At 37.8% G+C, this 20914-nt stretch overlaps 1 protein-coding gene across 2 annotated transcripts in view; it reads right to left on the bottom strand.

Annotated features, from left to right (window-relative positions):
- Window positions 1–20914, bottom strand: part of LOC109098792 (receptor-type tyrosine-protein phosphatase gamma-like) — a 233825-nt gene that overhangs the window by 71995 nt on the left and 140916 nt on the right. For both annotated transcript variants that reach the window (XM_042766063.1, XM_042766062.1), the window contains exons 3-4: window positions 17691–17873; window positions 15431–15579 (exon numbers count right to left, since the gene is read on the bottom strand). In XM_042766063.1, the coding sequence (XP_042621997.1) occupies window positions 15431–15579; window positions 17691–17873 (332 nt within the window). The remainder of the gene's footprint in view (window positions 1–15430; window positions 15580–17690; window positions 17874–20914) is intronic.

The following is a 20914-nucleotide window of genomic DNA, read 5'->3' as shown; positions in this document are numbered from 1 at the left end:
CACGGGTATTACATCTCTTCATAAAATACGGGAAACCCTGTTTCTGAGCAAAGAAAGGCAGGAGGGGACAGGATCTGCGGCAAGAATATCAAAAATGGTATCTAGCAAAGCAAAGAACTGGGACAACATCTATTTGCCCTCCAGGTTTCACATGGCTTTTAAAGAATGGATGTGTTTTTCAGTGTCAGAGGAGGCAGAGAGGAAAATATAACATTATGTCAGGAATTGGATGTGCCCCTTTTCTTGGAAGGGCAATAAAAAATACAAAGATTGAAAAAATGGCATTAATCTGTTATCTAAAAAGATTTCATAGGATGCTGTTCAGTGACAGAGATGGAAAGTGCATACCATAATGCATTACAGCAAAATATAACTCATTTATGGCACGAATCCAGCTTTTGTGGAGTTGGAACACTGGAAAAATGTAATATAAACTCACTTAATGTCAGAAAATATATACGGTTTGTGTTGCTGTTTCAGTGCTAATTTGTTTTTAAGTCATTACTTTGGGCCTTGTGCGAATGAAAAACATCGGGAATTTATGACATGTCATTATAGTGCATTAACATTGTTGAAGTGGAAAATCGTTTTCCACTTTAATAATGCTTATAATGTTTAAGCTCCATGGGTTTTCCCCTATGTGTGTGTGCTGTGAAATGGATTCCTTTTTTCAATCCATGTTTAACCATGTACTACTTTGTGTGTGTGTGTGCGTTATCTCACCCTGGCTAAACAAGGAAAAGCCTTTCAGGCTTGAGCAAAACTAGATCCCTTATATTTGTGTGTTGTATATCTATTTGTATAGACGTGCATACTGTTATTTCTACGATTTATAACCCATACACGCCCTAAAGTTTACAGTATGTGTGTCCTTAAATGCATATTCTTTGATTTTGTCTCTGACGTCAGATCTGGCCCTAAATCTAGAACATTATGTTTGAAGACACAATTTACACAGTCCCTGCAGAGGAAATGAGGAAATAATGATATGGCCTGACATCTTCATATTTATATTCATTTGAAATAAAGCTAGAATGTAATGAAATACAAACATTACGTTTCTTGTTGGTGTCTAAATATTGACTTACATGTTCTTTTAAATAAAGATAAAAAAAACAACTTTATTTAAAACAGTAAAAAAAAAAATATTAATTGTGAGAAGTAATGTAATAATGCAAATTCAAAATATTAATAAATACTGTAAATATAAATAATACATTTTTAATAACCCTTAAATTAACAATAATTAGAACAACATTTGTGCACCTCTTTAACTATAAATTGTCATATAAACCTGCTCAATTAAGTGAGTAATTATAATTCAGTAATCATTCTGACATACTCAGAAAATCATTCATCAGACTAATTCAAACCAATTTCTTTAACCTTTGTGCTGTGCTGTAAATCCTTTACCTAATTTGGTGTGTCCCGGTCAAAAATGACCAGCTTTTTAAAAACTGCTTGTAAATCTTTCATTAATGTTCATTTAAAAAAACAGAATCCAAATTGTTATTGTTGTCGGCACGAGGGTTAAAAGACTCCTATGAGTAATTTCTTCATGCTTTGGACTACACTGAACATGCTGTACAGTAAAACATGATGTACAGCAAACACAATGTTTTCTATGATTTATATTGTTTTTTTTGCACTCTTTCATGAAACTCAGTTGCTCATTTCACGCTTTTGAGAAACTTCCACCTACCAGCTGACCATTTAGTGTTCAATCCCATCAAATAATCTTCAATACCAGTGAACTCAAGCAATAATGTTTCAAAAGCATGGCTATTAGTGCCTAAGTATTACTTTACTTCAGCAAATACAAGAACAAGCCACCAGCCCAGCAGAACGCAAAAATGTAATGACCTTGTGTACTAAACGTGACCGTGTTGTAAAATATTTACGAATTAATACAAAATCCGAGATGACACGTTGCCTGTTGGGACGCGTTGTTCCATTACATTTGTGTTTCCCCTCATGCACCAGCTGGTATTTAGACATTAGGAGGTGTCAGCACCATAACGATGATTTTTCACAACGCAACCCAACCACAGAAGACACCCAGATGCTGCTTTCAAAAGGTTAGCAAGCCACTGTAATGAGAATATGCGTTATCTCAGCCGAAACGTCTTGTTGTCATTTAGTTTGTTATGACTTTTTACTTTTCGGACTATTCAATAAAGCCAAAGTTCCCATGTCTGCATATTCTGTGTAGGAGCTGATAAAGCTTTAGACATTTAGCAGTGGGTTTTTGGTTATTGCAGGCCTGCAAACCTAACAAAGAGAAGAAAAAAAAAGATGTTGGCTGCTTTGTCAGGTCAATTTTCAATAAAAAAGGAAATGAAAAGAAACGCTGACAGTGAAAGCATTATAACAGTAGACATGCCTGTACTTAAGGAAACCTATGCTCATTTCCATCGCTTGTGTGGCTCATTCCCGTTGAACGCGCTGCGGTCGCATTCTCTCTTTTCGGCTATCTTTGCATCAGGTAATATTATGGAATGCACTTTCTATTGCACCGACTGCAAGGGCTGATGGGAAATAAAATTCAATTCATCAATGCCACGTCTTATCTCTGATACCCACAGCGGTGTGTGTTGGCTTCTGTGCCCCCCATCACATGTGTTAATTTACTTTGTGCTTCTCTTATCAGCGCAGGTGGACAAAGGCCTCACTGAGAGCCTCTCTTTCACTCTCGTAGCAGCCGTTCTGTGTGTTTATCATCGAGCTGGCTGGACAGAGGGTTCGGCCGTGATTAAATGGAATGCTGACCACCTAAGCACCGTATCCCACAATCCAGCAGCTTACCTGACCTCCCTCCCCTCTGCAGTTTTAAATTCGGGCTGCGTCAACGATAAGAGAAACACAGACAACAACCCCAAATTTCATCACTGCTCACGACGCCCCTGGCTACAACACTCTATCACTCCAGGAAACCTGTGGAAATAACACTCACATACCGAGTTATTTTCTGCAATGGTTTGGGGGAAAATCATCTAAAATGGATTTAATAAAGTGTTGAAAACAGTTACAGCAAAAATGAAGATTTTGACAGTTTACTCACAGTAACGTCATTCTAAACCCAAATGGCTTTCTTTGTTCCATAGAACACAAAACAAGATGTTTTGTAGAATGTTCAAGCTGCTCTTCTCCATACAATGAAAATAAAAATGACCAGGACTGTCAGACTCTAAAACTGAGATCATAAGATTAGTATGAATGACTTAGTACGAACGACTTATATAGTATGAAACACACACACACACACACACACACACACACACACACACACTTGCATTTGTTATTTATAGGTACTCTCTATAAGCGTTATGGTTTTTATGCTGTACAAACTGTATTTTCTATCGCCCTACACCAACCCAACCCCTAAACCTATCCCTTACAGAAAACTAATGGCAATTTTTGAATTTCATAAAATACCGTTTTGAATGTTTTTTAAACCTTTTGTTTTACAGGGACACAGGGAGTGTCCTCATTAACAATGTTTATATTGTAGTACCCATGTCATTATATACATTTGTGTCCTCATAAACCATATATACCAGCACACACACACACACACACACAAACCACCATAAAAGTTATATTTTATCTAGGCCTTATGAAACCATATAATGAAATTTACAATAAGTCATTATTTACTGAATACTCTTGTCTCAAATCCTTTCAAAGTGTCTTGTAACTGATTGCAACCACCATACTTGAATATGACCCAAGACTATTACAGTTAACTAAATCTAAAACCATTAAAAAAAAAAAATGTTACTTGAAATGACAAATACACACAATAAAACTGAATAAAAACAGAAACTACAAAAATAAAGTTATACATATAAAAAAAAACCATGCTAGTATGTCAATGATACTACAGTGGCACTAATATGAAAATTTTCAAATCATGCAAATATGAAAAAAGATCAAAAATTGGTCTGTTACTCACATATCTATTATACTGACTTTAGAAGACTTGAATATTTCTAAGAATAATGTTATGAAACTTTTTCTTCTTTTGCTGTGTTTTTTTTTTTTTTTTGGAGCTTGACAGCCCCTGGTCAACATTCACCTTCACTGGATGTGCAGCTTGAACATTCTGGCAAACATCTCCATTTGTGTTCAACAAAAGTCTTAGGCTTGGAACAACATGAGTGAATAAATAATATACAGAAATTTCTTCTTGGTTAAACTATCTCTTTAAACAGAGCTGTGAGTACTAAACTCTTATTGGTTGCTGAAAGCATAATTAAATGATCAAAAATCTTAAACAATCATGCAATGTGTAGGAAATGTGTACAGCTTTGTGAATGACGGGCATTCCAGTTCTATCAAAATACATCTAGATCACCGTGACCGCTTGACACGCTGCCATATCATCCTCCAAACTCTGGGAGCCAGTTAGAATATTATCCTGCCATTATTTATTTGGGTGATTTAAATGTTATAATAGCATTTGTTCAGAACAATGACAGCGACCTCTGTGTGACTGCCATCTCGGATTTCAACACACAGAAAAAGACAAGGGTTAAAGATTAATAGAAGAAATGCGTGAGGAGTCAATTTTTGTGGTGCTTGACTTATTCATGAGGAAATAAAGGGCCTTTAGCCACGCTAAAGCGTGAGTGAGTGTGTGTGATCTCAGACAGCAATATAAGTGTTATCAGGATAAATGCTGCATGGAGGCTGATGCCCGCCTGATTGAAGATCCTACTCCTCTCTGAATGTGACTGGCATACTAAACGGAGATTTACAGTTAAAACAGCCAGTCTGAACGCAGCAGTGCTGCACTTAATCATGCCATTCAGCGGTCTTATTAGAGAACAATTACTAAATGGCAGGCCTTGTAAATCATAAATCATTCATCAAGATGACTGAGAAAATGAGTGCGGCATTTTGCAGCGAAACGCCAATGGCCTGCCTCATGTGTATTCATGGGAGAGTAGGTAGATGTTGTGCAAAGCTGTTGCTGCCTTCATCTGTCACGAAAAAACCAAGACCTGAGCCACCAGAACAGGAAGGACTCTTGGGAAATATATTAGTGTGGATCTTTAGGAAATTCAACATCTGGATTCTGGTTTTGCAGACGGAGTTATAAACGTGAAGTCAGAATATAGCAACAAGCGGCACTTATTAGGGTTGGTGTAATTGTTGGGCCTGCATTACTTAATATGGGCCACATCTGAATATCTCATGGTCTCATATTTGCCAAACAATTTGACAAATTCAAATGCTTTGGGCAACTCAGTCCATTTGATGTGCCCTCTTCCTAAAATTTAAAGTCAGCTATTTATTTATTATATATAAAACCCCTTTTATAGTATGAGAGAACATTGTGGCTGATATTACAGAGCCAATATTCTTTTTTACACAAATAAATACCATAGATTCTACTGAAGTAGAATATTACAATATTATCTGGGTTTTAATGTTAATTATGCAGATATAATCTGTCTGTCTATCCATCAATCTCAACAAGGCTGAATTTACCATACAGCAAAAACAGCAATATTGTGAAATATCATTACAATTTCAAAGAACCGCTTTCTAATGTAAAATATATTTTAAAATGCAATTTATTCCTTTGATGCAAAGCGGAATTTTCAGCATCATTACTCCAGTCTTCAGTGTCAGATGATCCTTCAGAAATCTCTCTAATGTGCTGATTCTGATTATTAATATCAACGTTGAAAACAGTTGCGCTAATTCATTTTATCTTTTGTGCAGCATACATTTGGTCAAATCATAAAATACATTTATCAGAGGCAGAGGCAGAATCAGAGGCAAAAGAGATTTTGATTCTAAAAAACTAAAAAAAATGTAAACTTTCTTATAATAGCACCACCTTCAGGCAAATGGATGTAATTTTAACGTACAAACATACTTCTGGTCCTCGATCTCTCTTCCTGTCTCAAGTTAAAGGTCCAGCGATCATCAGAGATGTAAAGGGCGGGGAGCAGATTATGAACCTCATCAGCTTGGCTCATGAATTATTAATCAGGTGATGTAACGTTCACCCAGTAGTCACAACCGATTTGCGGAGGTCAGGTAAGTGGACGCTAGCCCTAGTGCAATTACCGCTTACGGCTTGAGCCTTCGTTCAGTCGGCTGCTGATGCAACTGGCTGGCAGATGTTTCTGCTTGGTCTAAAAGTCTTAAAGCAGACGGATGTCATTTCGATTACCTAAGTGGTGGTTGAGATTTGGGATCATTGCACCAAGTTTGCCATCTCTGATTTATGATTTCTGACATCCAGACACTTTCAGGGAAGAAAAATCGCAATAATAAGAAAATATGAACAAAAACCCTTCAGCACTGGACCCCTAAAAATGTGTTTCTACTTGATGTGCTGATGCTGGGGTTTATTAATATGAATATGTGCACCTCCACTAGAAGACGCTAGACTGTAACTCCCCAAAGACAAACTCAAGCCTGCGTTCCTTTGCTCTGTTGCCTTCGGTGTCTGTAGAAGTGTCATTTGATAGACATCTGTCACAGCTCATCTCTTACACACCCTGTCAACTCTCTCTCCCTCACTTCCTCTAGCTCTCTCTGGCCTCCACAGGCTGTTTAGCATGTGTGAGTGAGCAAACTGCTTCAGGAGGAATAGAAAGACATGAAGGGTGAATTTCTGTCTTTATCACAGTCTAATTCAGTGCTTCCCGACTTTCCTTCTGTAGGTCCCACAAAATTACACATTTTAGTCTCCTTTATCTGACAAAACCATTTCAGCATATTAATGAGCAACTGAGAATGAGGTGCATTTGATTAGGAGTCAACTAACTAGTTATGTGCAAAACTACATTTCGTGAATGACTAGTCAACAATCAATGCTTTGATTTTGCAGCGGTGGTTCTTAGAGAGTTTGCCATGTTGAAAAGTCCCCTACATCTTTCTCTAGCCACCTTAAAATGATAAAGAAAGAAAGAAAAAAAGCAACAATCTAAATAAAGCTCATTAATTGAGTAGTCAGTTGGTGAAAGTCGAGCTGACCATCTCAAGCCATCCCTAACAGCAACATAAAACAAAGCCTCTCAGAAAAGTTCTCAAGAACTCCATCCCTAATGAATAAAATAAAAAATAAAAAATAAAATAAATAGTCCACACAAGGACAAAATTTACTAGTATTATTATACTAGTGGGGACATTTGGTCCTCATAGCGTAGGGAATACCAGGTACACACACACACTGCCATTGAAATACCATTGATGTTTTTCTCAAGAGCACCAGTTGGCACTCTTTTGATCACATAAATCATCAGGGGCATGGGAATGATCTGAGAAGTGAATATTATAGACCACATCAGCCTGGCTCATGAATATTGATTAGGTGACATAACATTCACCTAATTAATATTCATGAACCCACATGGATTTCCTGAGAGGCCATTATGTGGGCACTAGCCATATTAGGATTATTGCTAACTGCTTGTACATTCATGCAGCTTGTTGGCAAATGCATTTTATTTGACCAGTTAGTTCCAACACTGAATTGACTGGATATGAATAATGACACTATTGTCTTTTAGAACTGCTTTGCAGAATCTGAATTGTCGCCATAGTTGAGTTTTCATAATTAGTGTTGCTTGCTTATTAAGACAAAGCATCACTATTGTTCTCCTGCATACTTATTAATCTGCTTTTTCTTCTTCTTCTTCCACAAATCTGCTGATTTCTGCATCAGAACATCGTATAGATAAGGGAGTTGGCTCTTTTGAGTCATGTTAGCAAACAGGACTTCCAACATGCTACACATGCTAGCAGTGAATTGCTACATGCAAATAATGATAAGCTAAGTGCTAAATCAGGCTAAGAATATGCCAAAAACTCTATAAAACTCCATAGTAACGATCTGTGACAACTACCAACCATCCAGAACACCCTACCAAAAACCTAGCAACACCATAGCAACCACCCAGAACACCTTAGCAACCGTGTAGCAACACCTGAGCTACCACCCAGGATACCCTAGCAACCGTCTAGCAACACCATAGCAACCTGTGGCTCAGTGGTAGAGCATTGCATTAGCAGCGCAAAAGATTTTATTTATTTATTTTTTTTTTTTTATAAATAAAATGATTATTTCCCAAAAAGTAGTATACTTCTTTCCAAATGGACTAGAGGAATGGGAATCCAATTAAAGAACAATGTGTTCCTTTCCTTAACACATCAAGTTTGTTTTTAAGCTGCACAAAACACTGTGGAGGAGGGCCTTTTGTCGACGCTGCGAAGCCCCTGGATTACCATACATCTGAAAGGTCCACTTGACGCTCTCCCCAGTGATAATGACAGTGATCTGGCAGCTCTCAGAATGAAGTCAAGGGCCACTGGGTGCTCTGTCAAAAGAAGGAGTGCTGTCGGTCAGGCTCTAAACAGCCCTCTACAGGGGGCAGTGTTTAATTACCTCAGGTCTCCAGTCGACTCTCCAGCTAAAACAAAAGTAATTGCCACACTTGAAAAACAAAAAACATGAAAACTTCTTTGGTTAACAGGGCCGGGGCGACTCAGTAATGCAAAATGCTTTGTGGAGGAGTAATCTGTATGCAAAGAGGGAGCACTCGCCAATGTGTGGTTCCCTGAAAATCTCAGTCTGATAATCTAAGCAGAGCTTTAATATTACTTTGTGAAGATAAGAGACGGACAAAAAACGAATCAACAAATAAACAACCCCAAATTCGTCTGGCTCACACTGACTGATCCAAACAATCAACAACAAACGAAAGCAGCTTTTAGCATTTTCTGTGAAATTTAACATCCTTTATTTGGTTTTGAAAATCAATGACTTCTGTCTAGGTGTACACATACCATGATAGGTATTTATTACAGTACCTAATAAATATTAGGAAATATTTATAAGCTTTGAATGGATTTAAATAACAAATATGATTATACAGTACTAGAGTTTTTAAAGAACTTTTAACCTGTTAGCATACCACTATACAGCACGCGGTACACTGCATGTTTTCAGGAAAATTCACAGGAATGCTAAGGGGTCAAGGAAATAAAAAATGTGTGAAATGTAATCAGTTAATACAACAGTTATAGATGTCAAATATACAGGTGCATCTCAATAAATTAGAATGTCGTGGAAAAGTTTATTTAAGTAATTCAACTCAAATTGTGAAACTCGTGTATTAAATAAATTCAATGCACACAGACTGAAGTAGTTAAAGTCTTTGGTTCTTTTAATTGTGATGATTTTGGCTCACATTTAACAAAAACCCACCAATTCACTATCTCAACAAATCAGAAAACTTCATAAGACCAATAAAAAAAATAATAATTAAAAAAAAAAAAAAAAAAAAAAAAAAAAAACATCATTATTCAATTGTTGGCCTTCTAGAAAGTATGTTCATTTTACTGTACATACACTCAATACTTGGTATGGGCTCCTTTTGCTTTAATTACTGCCTCAATTCGGCGTGGCATGGAGGTGATCAGTTTGTGACCACTGCTGAGGTGGCTTCTTTGACAGTGGCCTTCAGCTCATCTGCATTTTTTTGGTCTTTTGTTTCTGATTTTCCTCCAGACCTGAACCCCATATATTCTCTATGCGGTTCAGGTCTGGTGAGTTTGCTGGCCTGTCAAGCACACCAACACCATGGTCATTTAACATACTTTTGGTGCTTTTGGCAGTGTGGGCAGGTGCCAAATCCTGCTGGAAAATTAAATCAGCATCTTCAAAAAGCTGGTCAGCAAAAGGAAGCATGAAGTCCTCCAAGATTTCTTGGTAAACGGGTGCTATGCCTTTGGTTTTGAAAAAAATACAATGGACCAACACCAGCAGATGACATTGTACCCCAAATCATCACAGACTGTGGAAACTTAACACTGGACTTCAAGCAACTTGGGCTATGAGCTTCTCCACCCTTCCTCCAGACTCTAGGACATTGGTTTCCAAATGAAATACAAAACTAGCTCTCATCTGAAAAGAGGACTTTGGACCACTGGGCAACAGTCCAGTTCTTCTTTCTCCTTAGCCCAGGTAAGACGCCTCTGACGTTGTCTGTGGTTCAGGAGTGGCTTAACAAGAGGAATACGACAACTGTAGCCAAATTCCTTGACACGTCTGTGTGTGGTGGCTCTTGATGCCTTGACCCCAGCCTCAGTCCATTCCTTGTGTAGTTTACTCAAATTCTTGAATCGATTTTGCTTGACAGTCCTCATAAGGCTGTGGTTCTCTCGGTTGGTTGTGCATATTTTTCTTCCACACTTTTTCCTTCCACTCAACTTTCTGTTAACATGCTTGGATACAGCACTCTGTGAACAGCCAGCTTCTTTGGGAATGAATGTTTGTGGCTTACCCTCCTTGTGAAGGGTATCAATGATTGTCTTCTGGACAACTGTCAGATCAGCAGTTTTCCCCATGATTGTGTAGCCTAGTGAACCAAACCGAGAGACCATTTTGAAAGGCTCAGGAAACCTTTGCAGGTGTTTTGAGTTGATTAGCTGATCGGCATGTCACCATATTCTCAGTTGTTGAGATTGGTGGGTTTTTGTTAAATGTGAGCCAAAATCACGACAATTAAAAGAACCAAAGACTTAAACTACTTCAGTCTGTGTGCATTGAATTTATTTAATACACAAGTTTCACAATTTAAGCTGAATTACTGAAATGAACTTTTCCACAACATTCTGATTTATTGAGATGCACCTGTAATTCTGAATACTGATTTTTTTTAGCAGCTCTGGGGTCACTGAATCATTGTTGACTGATTTGTTCAAAATACTGATTCATTATTCATTATTAATTTAATCATTTTAGTTATAAAAAACATATTGTACTGTGTTCCCCATTTTATTTTAATCATGTCCATGTATAGTATTAATTTATTTATTAGTTTTAATTTAGCTAAATGATAGTAATGATTTAAATACCAAGTTCTGTCATGAAACTCTAGATGGCGCAGGCTGATGGGTTCTTAACGTAACTGATGATATTCTTAGCATTATACAACTTGTCACAAGCTGATTGGTTCATGTTGCATACGCAGCCAATGAGCTTGCTGCTTTGCATTTAAAGGGGTCATATGATGCTGCTAAAAAGAACATTATTTGGTGTAATGAAATGTGTTTATGCGGTTTAAGGTTAAAAAAACCACATTATTTTCCACATACTGTACATTATTGTTTCTCCTCTATGCCCTGCCTTCTGAAACGCATCGATTTTCACAAGGCTCATCTCTCTGAAAAGCGAGGTGTGCTGTGATTGGCCAGCTATCCAGTGCGTTGTGATTGGCCGAATGCCTCAAGTGTGTGACGGAAATGTTACACCTCTTAACATATTGTGAAGTCTTTTCCGGCCGGAGCGATGAGATATAAACATAAAACCTATTATAAACATGATATAAACATGATTTCTAGTCGTGTCTTTTTTTGGAAGGCAAAAACAAAGTAGTTTCGCTTTCTCAATGGAACAACGTCACACACCATGGCCTTGAGTGAGCAGAGGCCGGAGGTCTAGAGTGAGCCACGGTCTAGAGTGAGATGCGGCCGGCTTGAATGAGCAGAGGTGGGCGGCTTGAGAACGGTGCGGCAGGCGGATTCAATTAACTATCTTAAATCACTCATCAACCAAACACATGACAAAACCCCAGGCTGGATGCCGCTTCGTCTACGGTGAAAGCCGATTCTGCGATCCACAGTGCAAAGTTGATGTATTTCCTCAGCGACCAGCACGGATCAGCCCCAGGCATGGAGCTTCCTCTTTTGGAAGGCCAAACAAAGTAGTTTCACTTTCAAAGTGAAACACACAGCGTCTATACGACACGGCGGTGGCGGCAACAACAATACTACAACGAGAATAAAAGATACGCCTTCTTTCTTTGCGTGAACATCCGGGCTGTGTTATGCAAATCTTCCCACATACTGACGTAGACATATGGTGGCGTGTTAGAATGAGCCATTTCAGATGGGCGTGGATGAGTGTTAACTTTTATAAAGAATATCTACTTGGATTTGAGACTTTAGTCTTTGCAACTTTACAGATCTTTTTTATTCACCAAGAGCTTGTAACAATCCAAAGAAATAGGAAAATTTGAAATCACATTATATGACCCCTTTAAATGGCTGATTAGCATTCACTTGAGCATTGCAGCGCGCTTTCAGAGTTCCCCAGCTCCACCTGAATAGATCTGCTTATTTTATATGCTATTTATACAGCAGCAAGTATGTTGTGAATACTCACAGCACCATATGGGCTTATGTAATGGCAGTGGCAAATTCCTATACTTGCTTGCAGCAGCAGCAGCAGCAGCAGCAATAATCTACAAATAAAGCAATAACCAACAGCAGCAGCAATTTAGCAGCAGCAGCAGTGTAGCAGATCTATTCTATCCAAGACCATGACAGAAATAAAATGAGGAAACAAATGAATAAGTCATGGAGACAAATTCTTAAAATGTGGTCACAAAATCTTGTTTTTGTGCCTGTAAGTCCATATACATGTGCTGATTCATTCAGGACAGAAACAAGAGATTGTCTGTATGAGAGAGTCATTGAATCATTCACACAACTGTTTCATTGTAAAAAAAAAAAAAACGGATTCATTCAGGAACACAACTACGATATGTTGCATGGAAAAGTGTCACAGTCATTCTGCTTGGATTTAGTTTGGAACTATTTCCTTTAAGCGGAGCAAAAAAATATCAGTGTTAACTTCATTCACCTGTTATAAAATACAAACAATATTGTATATACTGTAGTTTTATAAAATTGTTTAGATGACAATGTCCATTTCTACACAATATTAATATTATTATTATTTTTTTAAGTGGCATTAATAATTCTAATGACATGCTAAATGCTATCCAGCATAATATGAGTTAACATCTGTGGTTTGAAAAAAGCTGCCTCAAAGAGAAACAGACACACAATAGCAACCACAACAACAACAATAAAAAGCCCTCCATCCCTGGTCTTTCAATAAGTCTTCAGTGGTTCTAATTAGTGTAATTAATTCAGTTTAATGAGCTCTCTTCTCTCAGTCTGCACCCTCTAAATCATGTCATGACCGCTTTATAAGGAAACGGAAGGAGCACTTATGGTTAATGTAGGTTTTTGTAAATAACTTTAATCCACAGGTGACACTGTTGTCTATGAGTATTGTGTGAAGGATCTGGTGCTGAGAGCTTTCATGAAGAGAGCACAGGCCAAAACACGTGACGTCATGCCAGGAAAATGACGAGCCCCACTGCAGATAGCCTTAATTAGCTTTCTGACTCAATTAGTTTCACTAATGAGCGTGTTGACTGTAAGCAAGCGTTTTGGCTGGTGAAGACTAATTTAAAATGGACCTTTTTTCCAACATGTTATTCGGTTTTGTTCTTAACCTTACCTCTAGCATTTTTCTTCTTGTCAACTATGCTCCTGCTGCCTCTGTGATGTACCAAACTCTTCTTTCTCACGTCTGTCTCTTTGTCTTTTTCTTTGTACAGCTAGGATTGTGTAACAGAGTGAAAAGAGCAGCCTCATCTACATTCTCTGAGCTTCAGGCTCAACTCACATCGACTACAAGACACTAAATGTGACAGACCAAACAAGTCAAACACACTACAGGCAGACATCAGAGAAACCTAAACACAGATCGCTCTAGTGAGACTGTCCAAAAGTCGCTCTGAATAAAAAGTGTCTGCTTTATTTGCCTCTGAAGCTACTTGATTAACTGATCACTTGCCTTCTTGAAGGAAACACTCGCTGAGACTATATATGCTTGTTAATGCAGATTTATAAAATGGATAGCTACAACACTAAATTTTGATTACATGAGTTACAATTAAACTGTCAGTAACTACACTGATTTGAGTCTCTCAAGCCATAAATACAACACAAGCTGTAAGGAGTATGTGTTTGAGTCACTAAAAAAGGAATGGCTCATTTGGAATGGTCAGTTGTTCAGGAATTGGTAGGATTAGACAGGCTGTGCTATATGCTCTTGATTCACTAAAATGAATTGGTTCATTGACAGAATTGGAGTCATTTATTTGGACTGCACTGGTTGTGCTGCCTGAATTTGATTCACTAATAAAAACCGGCTCATACGGGTCAGTCAGTCAGGATTTAGTTAGACAACACTGTTTGTTCTGGAATTAGTTGGACTACACTGGTCATGCTGTATGGATTTGATTCAATAACAAGAATTGGCTCCTAATGGTCATTCAGTCAGAAATCAATTGGACTACACTGGTCATGCTGTTTCATTTTGAGTCACTAAAAAAAAAAGAGAATAGCTCATTAGTGTCATTTGTTCTGGAACTGGTGGTCATGGTGGTTATGATTCAATAAAAAGAACTGATTCATAAGAGCCATTCCTTCTTTTGGACTACATTTGTCATGCTGCTTAGTTTTCATTCACTAAAAGGAATCATTAACTCAAAAAAAAAAAAAAAAAAAAAAAAAATTGTACTGCCATGGCATATCACACCAAGCCACATCAAACTGCCAATACGATGGATGCTAATGCAGGCCAACGAATACATATTTTACTCTCTAAATTAGGCTGGGTGGAAGGACGGCAATAAAACTACGACCACCAAACCAAACAATATTCATCGCACTTAATGTTGAAAGACAGGCCAAAGTCTGATTACTTGCATATTTGAGGCTGGGTGACAAAAAACAGTGTCCATGAAAGGTGCCAGGCGGCCATAATGATAAATTAGAATTGCAAAGAGAGACACAAGCAGACAGTGATCAGATCTAAGAGAGAGCTCGTCTACATAATGTCCTGTTCAATCAATACAGAAACGCCCTTTTACACGCTTCTATAAGAGATGCCCTACAATTCCTCCTCTGCGCCATGATTCTTCTTCCTGCCTTTCCTCTATGTGAAGACTGCCAAAGTCCAGATAAAGCTCATTTTAGACTTCTGTAAACTCAATGACGTGATCGTCCCTTTTCTATTAATTAAATAAAAAATACACTAAAAGTACAATGAATTAAATATACCTATTTTATGATGACCACGTTTTTCCATTTTTTGAATTAAAATTAATTGAGAGCATAAAGTTACCAGGCTAGTTTAGTTCAGATTGCAAAATATCATGTGGTGAAGCGCCTAAAAATCTTTTACCTTGAAAAATACATATTTACGTAAAAACATTGTGCATGTACTCAAGTTGTTAGGAAAATATGTTTTTACTTTTCACTTGTTGGTTACACCACATGATACACCACATGATATGGACAGTCTTATACATTTTATTTTGTGGACAACTTCAGGCAAAATACCCTTGAAGCATTACAAATCTAGGGCCATTTGGAATGTATAGCGTTGATTAAATGTTGAATTTTCTTGAAACAAAGTGTCATTTCAAAAAATAGCATAGCCCCAAAATAAATCAAGTATAGGCGAGAGTTGGGAGTTTGTGGAGCTGGGTTGTTTAGATATGGAACAGACGTAAGAGAGAGATTATTTGGGGCTCACCTCCACAGGGAATCTCCTGCCATTGATGCTGTGCTCCGAGCCATCGGAACCATTGCTCTGGCCCCAGTGGAACTCCACCTTCTCGGCTTTGAAGCGGCCCGGTAGCCCGGCTCCTCTCACAAAATAATCATCCTTCAAGAAGATTGCCACTGTGAGGTGCAGAGAAAAGGAAAGAAGGTTAAATAGGGAGAAACTGTGAGATAAAGACCACTTTCTTGGCATGTACATTAACCAAATGCCTTCCAAGGACTGATGCATTTCTGACTGAAAATAAAGGAAAAAAGAATGGTGGACACTTCATTTCAATATTTATGATTTTTCATTTAGCTTTCTTAGGGACTTAGGTTGAATATTATAAGCACTTTATTTCTGCTGTTGCTGTCGTTCTCAGAAGGCCAGGTCGCAAATGCACAAATGCACACTCTCAAGCCTGGGAAAAAACAACAGTGCTCTCTGTACTTCTCTCGACTCCTCTTTAAGTTTTTTGGGGCTTTGTTGATTTTTTGATGTAATCCGGCATGAGAGGGAGAATCGGTTTCATTAGTTATTCCAGCTCCGAGCTTCATGAGCTTTAACAAACAGGCAGGAATTAGATGGCTAAGCCAGCAGGACCTTGGAATGGCAGCATGTGAAAACTAGGCCTTGCCTGCCAGCAAATCCTTGATCAATGCAAATGTTTCTTCAAGGTTCCAAGATCTCATGAATTTCTTAAGTTTAATTTGGCAGAGGTCTGTGAGAAGCTTGTGCACTGGGCAGTCCAATATATACACTCGCTCGCTCGAAAAAACACCTTTATGTGTGGAAGAGCTTTTTCTTTTTTACTTTACTAGTTTTTACTTTTTCTTTTTCTGCTGTATACAGTATGCATACCGTGCACAGTAGGTGATTTCAGCATGCATGGAATAGAACCAAGCACACTGAGAGAAACACTGTATCACACAATGCAATGTACTTGAGTTGATCCTCTATTTTCAGTGAATGAATAATGAATTGATTTGATGGCTTAAAGATAAGGCATCTTTATTCAAAACTGGATTAATAAGCATTTTAATTTATTATTATTAACTGTATTACAAATGCATCATATTTATTATACTTACAATAAATTATTTATTTATTTCTTTATTCTGTTTCACACTGAGTTAAAAAAATATATATATGTAGTGTACACCAGTGGTTCTCAAACTTTTTGATTTTGAAGATATTTTCTCTGGTATTTCTGTTGTAATTATTAGAATGCAGCTTGTTTTTAAACTTTTAATTAACAGAAACTGGGTTTGAACTACAATTTTGTGCTTCCTGAAGATTCAAGATCCTGATGTGGTATGTTCTACAATTAAATAAATTACCAATCTTAATGTATTTTAATTTTTAGCACTGCAATTATGTTAGTTTTATATATATATATATATATATATATATACACAAAATGAATATAATTTTATCCTGTGGCCCCCTTTACACTATATTCGGCACAGTATCGTGATGTTACACTATATTTTGCACAATATCTTGTGAGGAAGTACGCTAGTATTCCAATGTATTTTTTATTTTCCAGACATTTCGCTCAAGGTGAGAAGGTCAAAGGTCACTTGACGTTGCAGTCGTCTATAGAGAAAATGATTTAAAACATTGATTGAGTCATGCATTATTCAGAGGTGCCGAGTCTGTAGGTTTATTGTGCCGCCCTGTTCCAGGTGATTATTTCGCTGATAAAACACTCATGTGTCAGTTATAAATAGCAGAGCAGCTCTCCATTATTCATGGGACAACAGCGGGACATTTGTCTTCCTCTGCACGGACTAGGTTAAGGAGGAAAATGCTGGGCAATTCCTATCTGTGTTTACTTCCTCAACATGCTCCGCTGCAGTACGGCTTAATGGTGCAAGACTGTAGCATGAAAACTGAATTTAGGTGTGAAAAGCTCAGGGGGCGAGATCACATCATAAAAGTTTGAAAGAGAATGAAAGTATGAGAGTTGAACACTTCCACTCAATGTAACCTAAAATTAATAGCGGTCAGTGTTCTGGTGCTGTCTGTATCATATCCTAAATCTATTCCCTCTCTCTCCCAATAATTTTCGGTCACCCTTTACAGATACTAATAAAAACTCAAAAAAAAAAAAAAAAAACTAAAAATATAATAAAATATCTATCCACAGCCAGGTCATTCTTCTATATATGTCCTTATGTTTGATGACATGATGGATAGATGTTCTTTTTTTTTGTTGAACTATCCCCTAAAGACTGTGTGTATTCACCAGTTTTGCCTGTATTCTTCATTGACGTCTTGTTGGATGACTCTGCATCAAACCCGTCCAGCGTGAGTTCCTGGTACTCCATCGAGACCTTTGTGTCTTGATCGGCTATATTGATTGGTGATTGGTTTCTCTCCTGACACTCAGGAAAAGCTGCCGCCCACCCTGTATCTGGTCCGTACGTCCCTGCAGAAGAGAAAGACAGCAAATCAATGGATCATCACACTGCAAACAGAAGCCAAACTGCTCCCAGACTCACTTTATTCTTCATAAATACCAGTCAAAACATGTTAGAGCTGTCCTGAGACGGCCACCTGTCTGTCTGTCTCTCTCATGAAAACAGAAACTCTTCATGAATTGACAAAGTAGTCACACTTTAATCCAAGACCTTTGAAACACCTGTCTTTCCCTTCAAGACCTTTTTTATTTAGTTATTTATTATACATTCTGCTGAGAAGTTTATAAGCACTCAGTAGAGACAAATATAGAAACAATTTATGGAAGTTACCAGTGGCATCACAAGTCTCTTTTCACTCGAGACCTAAATACGATGTGAATGAATGTAGTGGGATAGACGCAGTTTAGTTAATGTGTAAAAAGTAAACTATCAGTTCATTTTCTGCCAATGTGAAGGAGAATATTACCTGTAAAAATATGTTTAGGTAAGCTATGCATAAAAGTACAGAGCTCCACGCATGACATGCGGAAAAAAAGACGAAAAAAAAAAAAGGAACTTGTGGCCACGGACTGAAAATCTTTCCATGCCTTACTGATTTGCAGCCACATTTTTATAATTTGTTCTCTTGTTTTAGTTGAATCATGGCCACATTGTATTAATTCATCCCGGTATTCATGGCCACATTTTAATAATTTGATTTCTTTAAAATTTGACTACATTCTGTCAATTAATTCCCTCATTTTAGTTTTGTTAAATCATGGACAATGGAACGATTTAGTTAAATGTGGCCATGATTTAACTAAAACAAAAGAACAAATTAATAAGTCATGAGAACAAATTCTTAATTTGTGGCCACTATGTCATCAAATCCGGTCAGAAATCTCGGAGTAATATTTGATGACCAGCTGATCTTTAAAAGAACCATGTTGCAAAGACAGCTCGATCGTGCAGGTTTGCATTACACAACGTCAGGACGATTAGGCCCTTCCTAATGGAGCCTGCTGCACAGCTTCTTGTCCAGGCCCTTGTCATTTCTAGGCTAGATTACTGCAATGCTCTTCTGGCTGGACTTCCATCATGATCAATCAAACCTCTGCAAATGATTTAGCATGCAACAGCATCACTGGAGAGACCCTTGTCATCTTATACACACAATAAAATAAAAGTAAGCACAGGCAATTTTACTTGAGCACACAAAAGAAGACAAGCAAACAAGACAAGGATATTTTAAGAGTCCATTAAACTCTTTAGTACGGCTGGAAGCGCCGCTTTGGCTTTGCTTACAGTTAAAGCCTGCCAAATCATAAATGCACCTTTCAGAGCAATAACCACATCCTGATGAGACACTATAGTGCCAAAGTGTGCGTGTGCAAATGTTTCTTCCCTCTCAGACTTGGTGAGACGTAAGCAGTGGTCCACAAACAGCTAAACAGAAGGTCCATCCCTAATTGAAAGCAATCCTCAGCAACCGGCCTTTAAGATGAATTTGTCGACAATTACCCCAGGCCTGCAAGCATCCGGAGCGATCCGAAATGCGTATTTCATCAAATTAGGAATCATCCTCCTCAGCCTCTGCCCTCACAGCAGCCTTGGGGCATATTGATTGGACGGGTCTGGGTTTCATATGGAGCGGCAGAGTGCTATAGATCCAGGCAGCACTGCTGGGTAATGAAAGAGAGCGAGGACTTGCGTGTGAAGAGATTACTCACTCCTTAATGCAGCCCTAACAGGGTTAGAAAAACTGCACACGTAAACTTAATCCCAACCACACCTCAGGATACGCATCTCAGATGAGAAAAACAAAGGTCAGAGTACATAACCCTGCCTCTTAGCAGAAAAACAGAGATCAGTACTATTTCTTTTTTTATTTGTTTTCCTGGATTTATGGGTTTATTTGTTCCGTTACATCCATTTTTCATTTGTTTATGCATTAAGCTCTGTCCAGTTAACATTAGCATGTTTATGATATTGAATTAGCTAGTCTGTTTTAGTCTCAAAAGGTATCAAAGGCAAATATGTGTAAATACATGAATGCAGATGTTATGCATGAATGCAAATGTTATGCAAGTACGCAAATTCAACTTTTTTTTGCGTTTTTAGAATCTCCACGAGGGGTGCAATAGATCTTAGTCAGGGTAGATGCCAAGTTTAATGCAATTCTAATAAAAATAAAGCTTTACAGTCAGTTCAGTAGGATATAATACTGTATAGTTTTGTGTCAATAAATCAACTGACGATACATTGAAAATACATTTTTCTAAAAACATCCTTGTGAACCAAAAATTCTAGAAAACTTGACTGACTGAATTCTGGGAGACTGTACTTTTTTTCACAGCCTCATTTTCGTGTCCAATTAAATGTAACATATACTTTGAGGTCCATAGCAAGCATTAACATAAACTGTCTTCTTCTACTGTCAGTTTTTGCTTTCACGTCAACTATTGCTTTGGCAGAACATCAGTTGCTGAGCAAGTAAGTGAAATAGTCAATATGTTTATAATTAGATACTTGAATAACAACAAATCTGGTTTAATGGCACATGCATTTGAAGACAACTTTATCGCCCCCTTGAGTACTGGAGTTGTTACTGCATTAGCTCAAGACTGTATGCTATGTACAACAGGATGACATCTTGCACTGCCATGGCCAAGCATTCACATTAGTTTATTTGTTTGTCCTTATGTTGCTTGCAGTTTATCCAACTGTCTACCAACTTAACCAGCAATCATTTCAAGCCTCCCTCCTTTCCTCTTCTTTAGTAAAAACACACTTTTGTGACTGGTTCAGTACATGGATTGATATTCGTGTGTGGACAGAGGGGAATTTCAACCCATTCCAACATTAAATGGTTGTGAGAGATCTCAACCTCCCACTGTTTTGATTTACCATTCATTCCTCCCTCCAGACAGAAAGTGAGGGAGCAGCGACCAGGTGTCAAATCAACATTTCATTCACCTCTGACCTCTCTCTCAGCTCGATCAATACTGCTTCTGTTCACTGTTTCCTTCTTCTTTTTTTTTTTTTTTTTTTCTTTGTTGAGAAAGAGAGT

The sequence above is a fragment of the Cyprinus carpio genome, chromosome A11, assembly GCF_018340385.1.
Source record: "Cyprinus carpio isolate SPL01 chromosome A11, ASM1834038v1, whole genome shotgun sequence".
NCBI lineage: Eukaryota > Metazoa > Chordata > Actinopteri > Cypriniformes > Cyprinidae > Cyprinus > Cyprinus carpio.
Note: the sequence above shows the minus strand (reverse complement) of the source record. Positions and strands in the feature narration are given on the sequence as shown.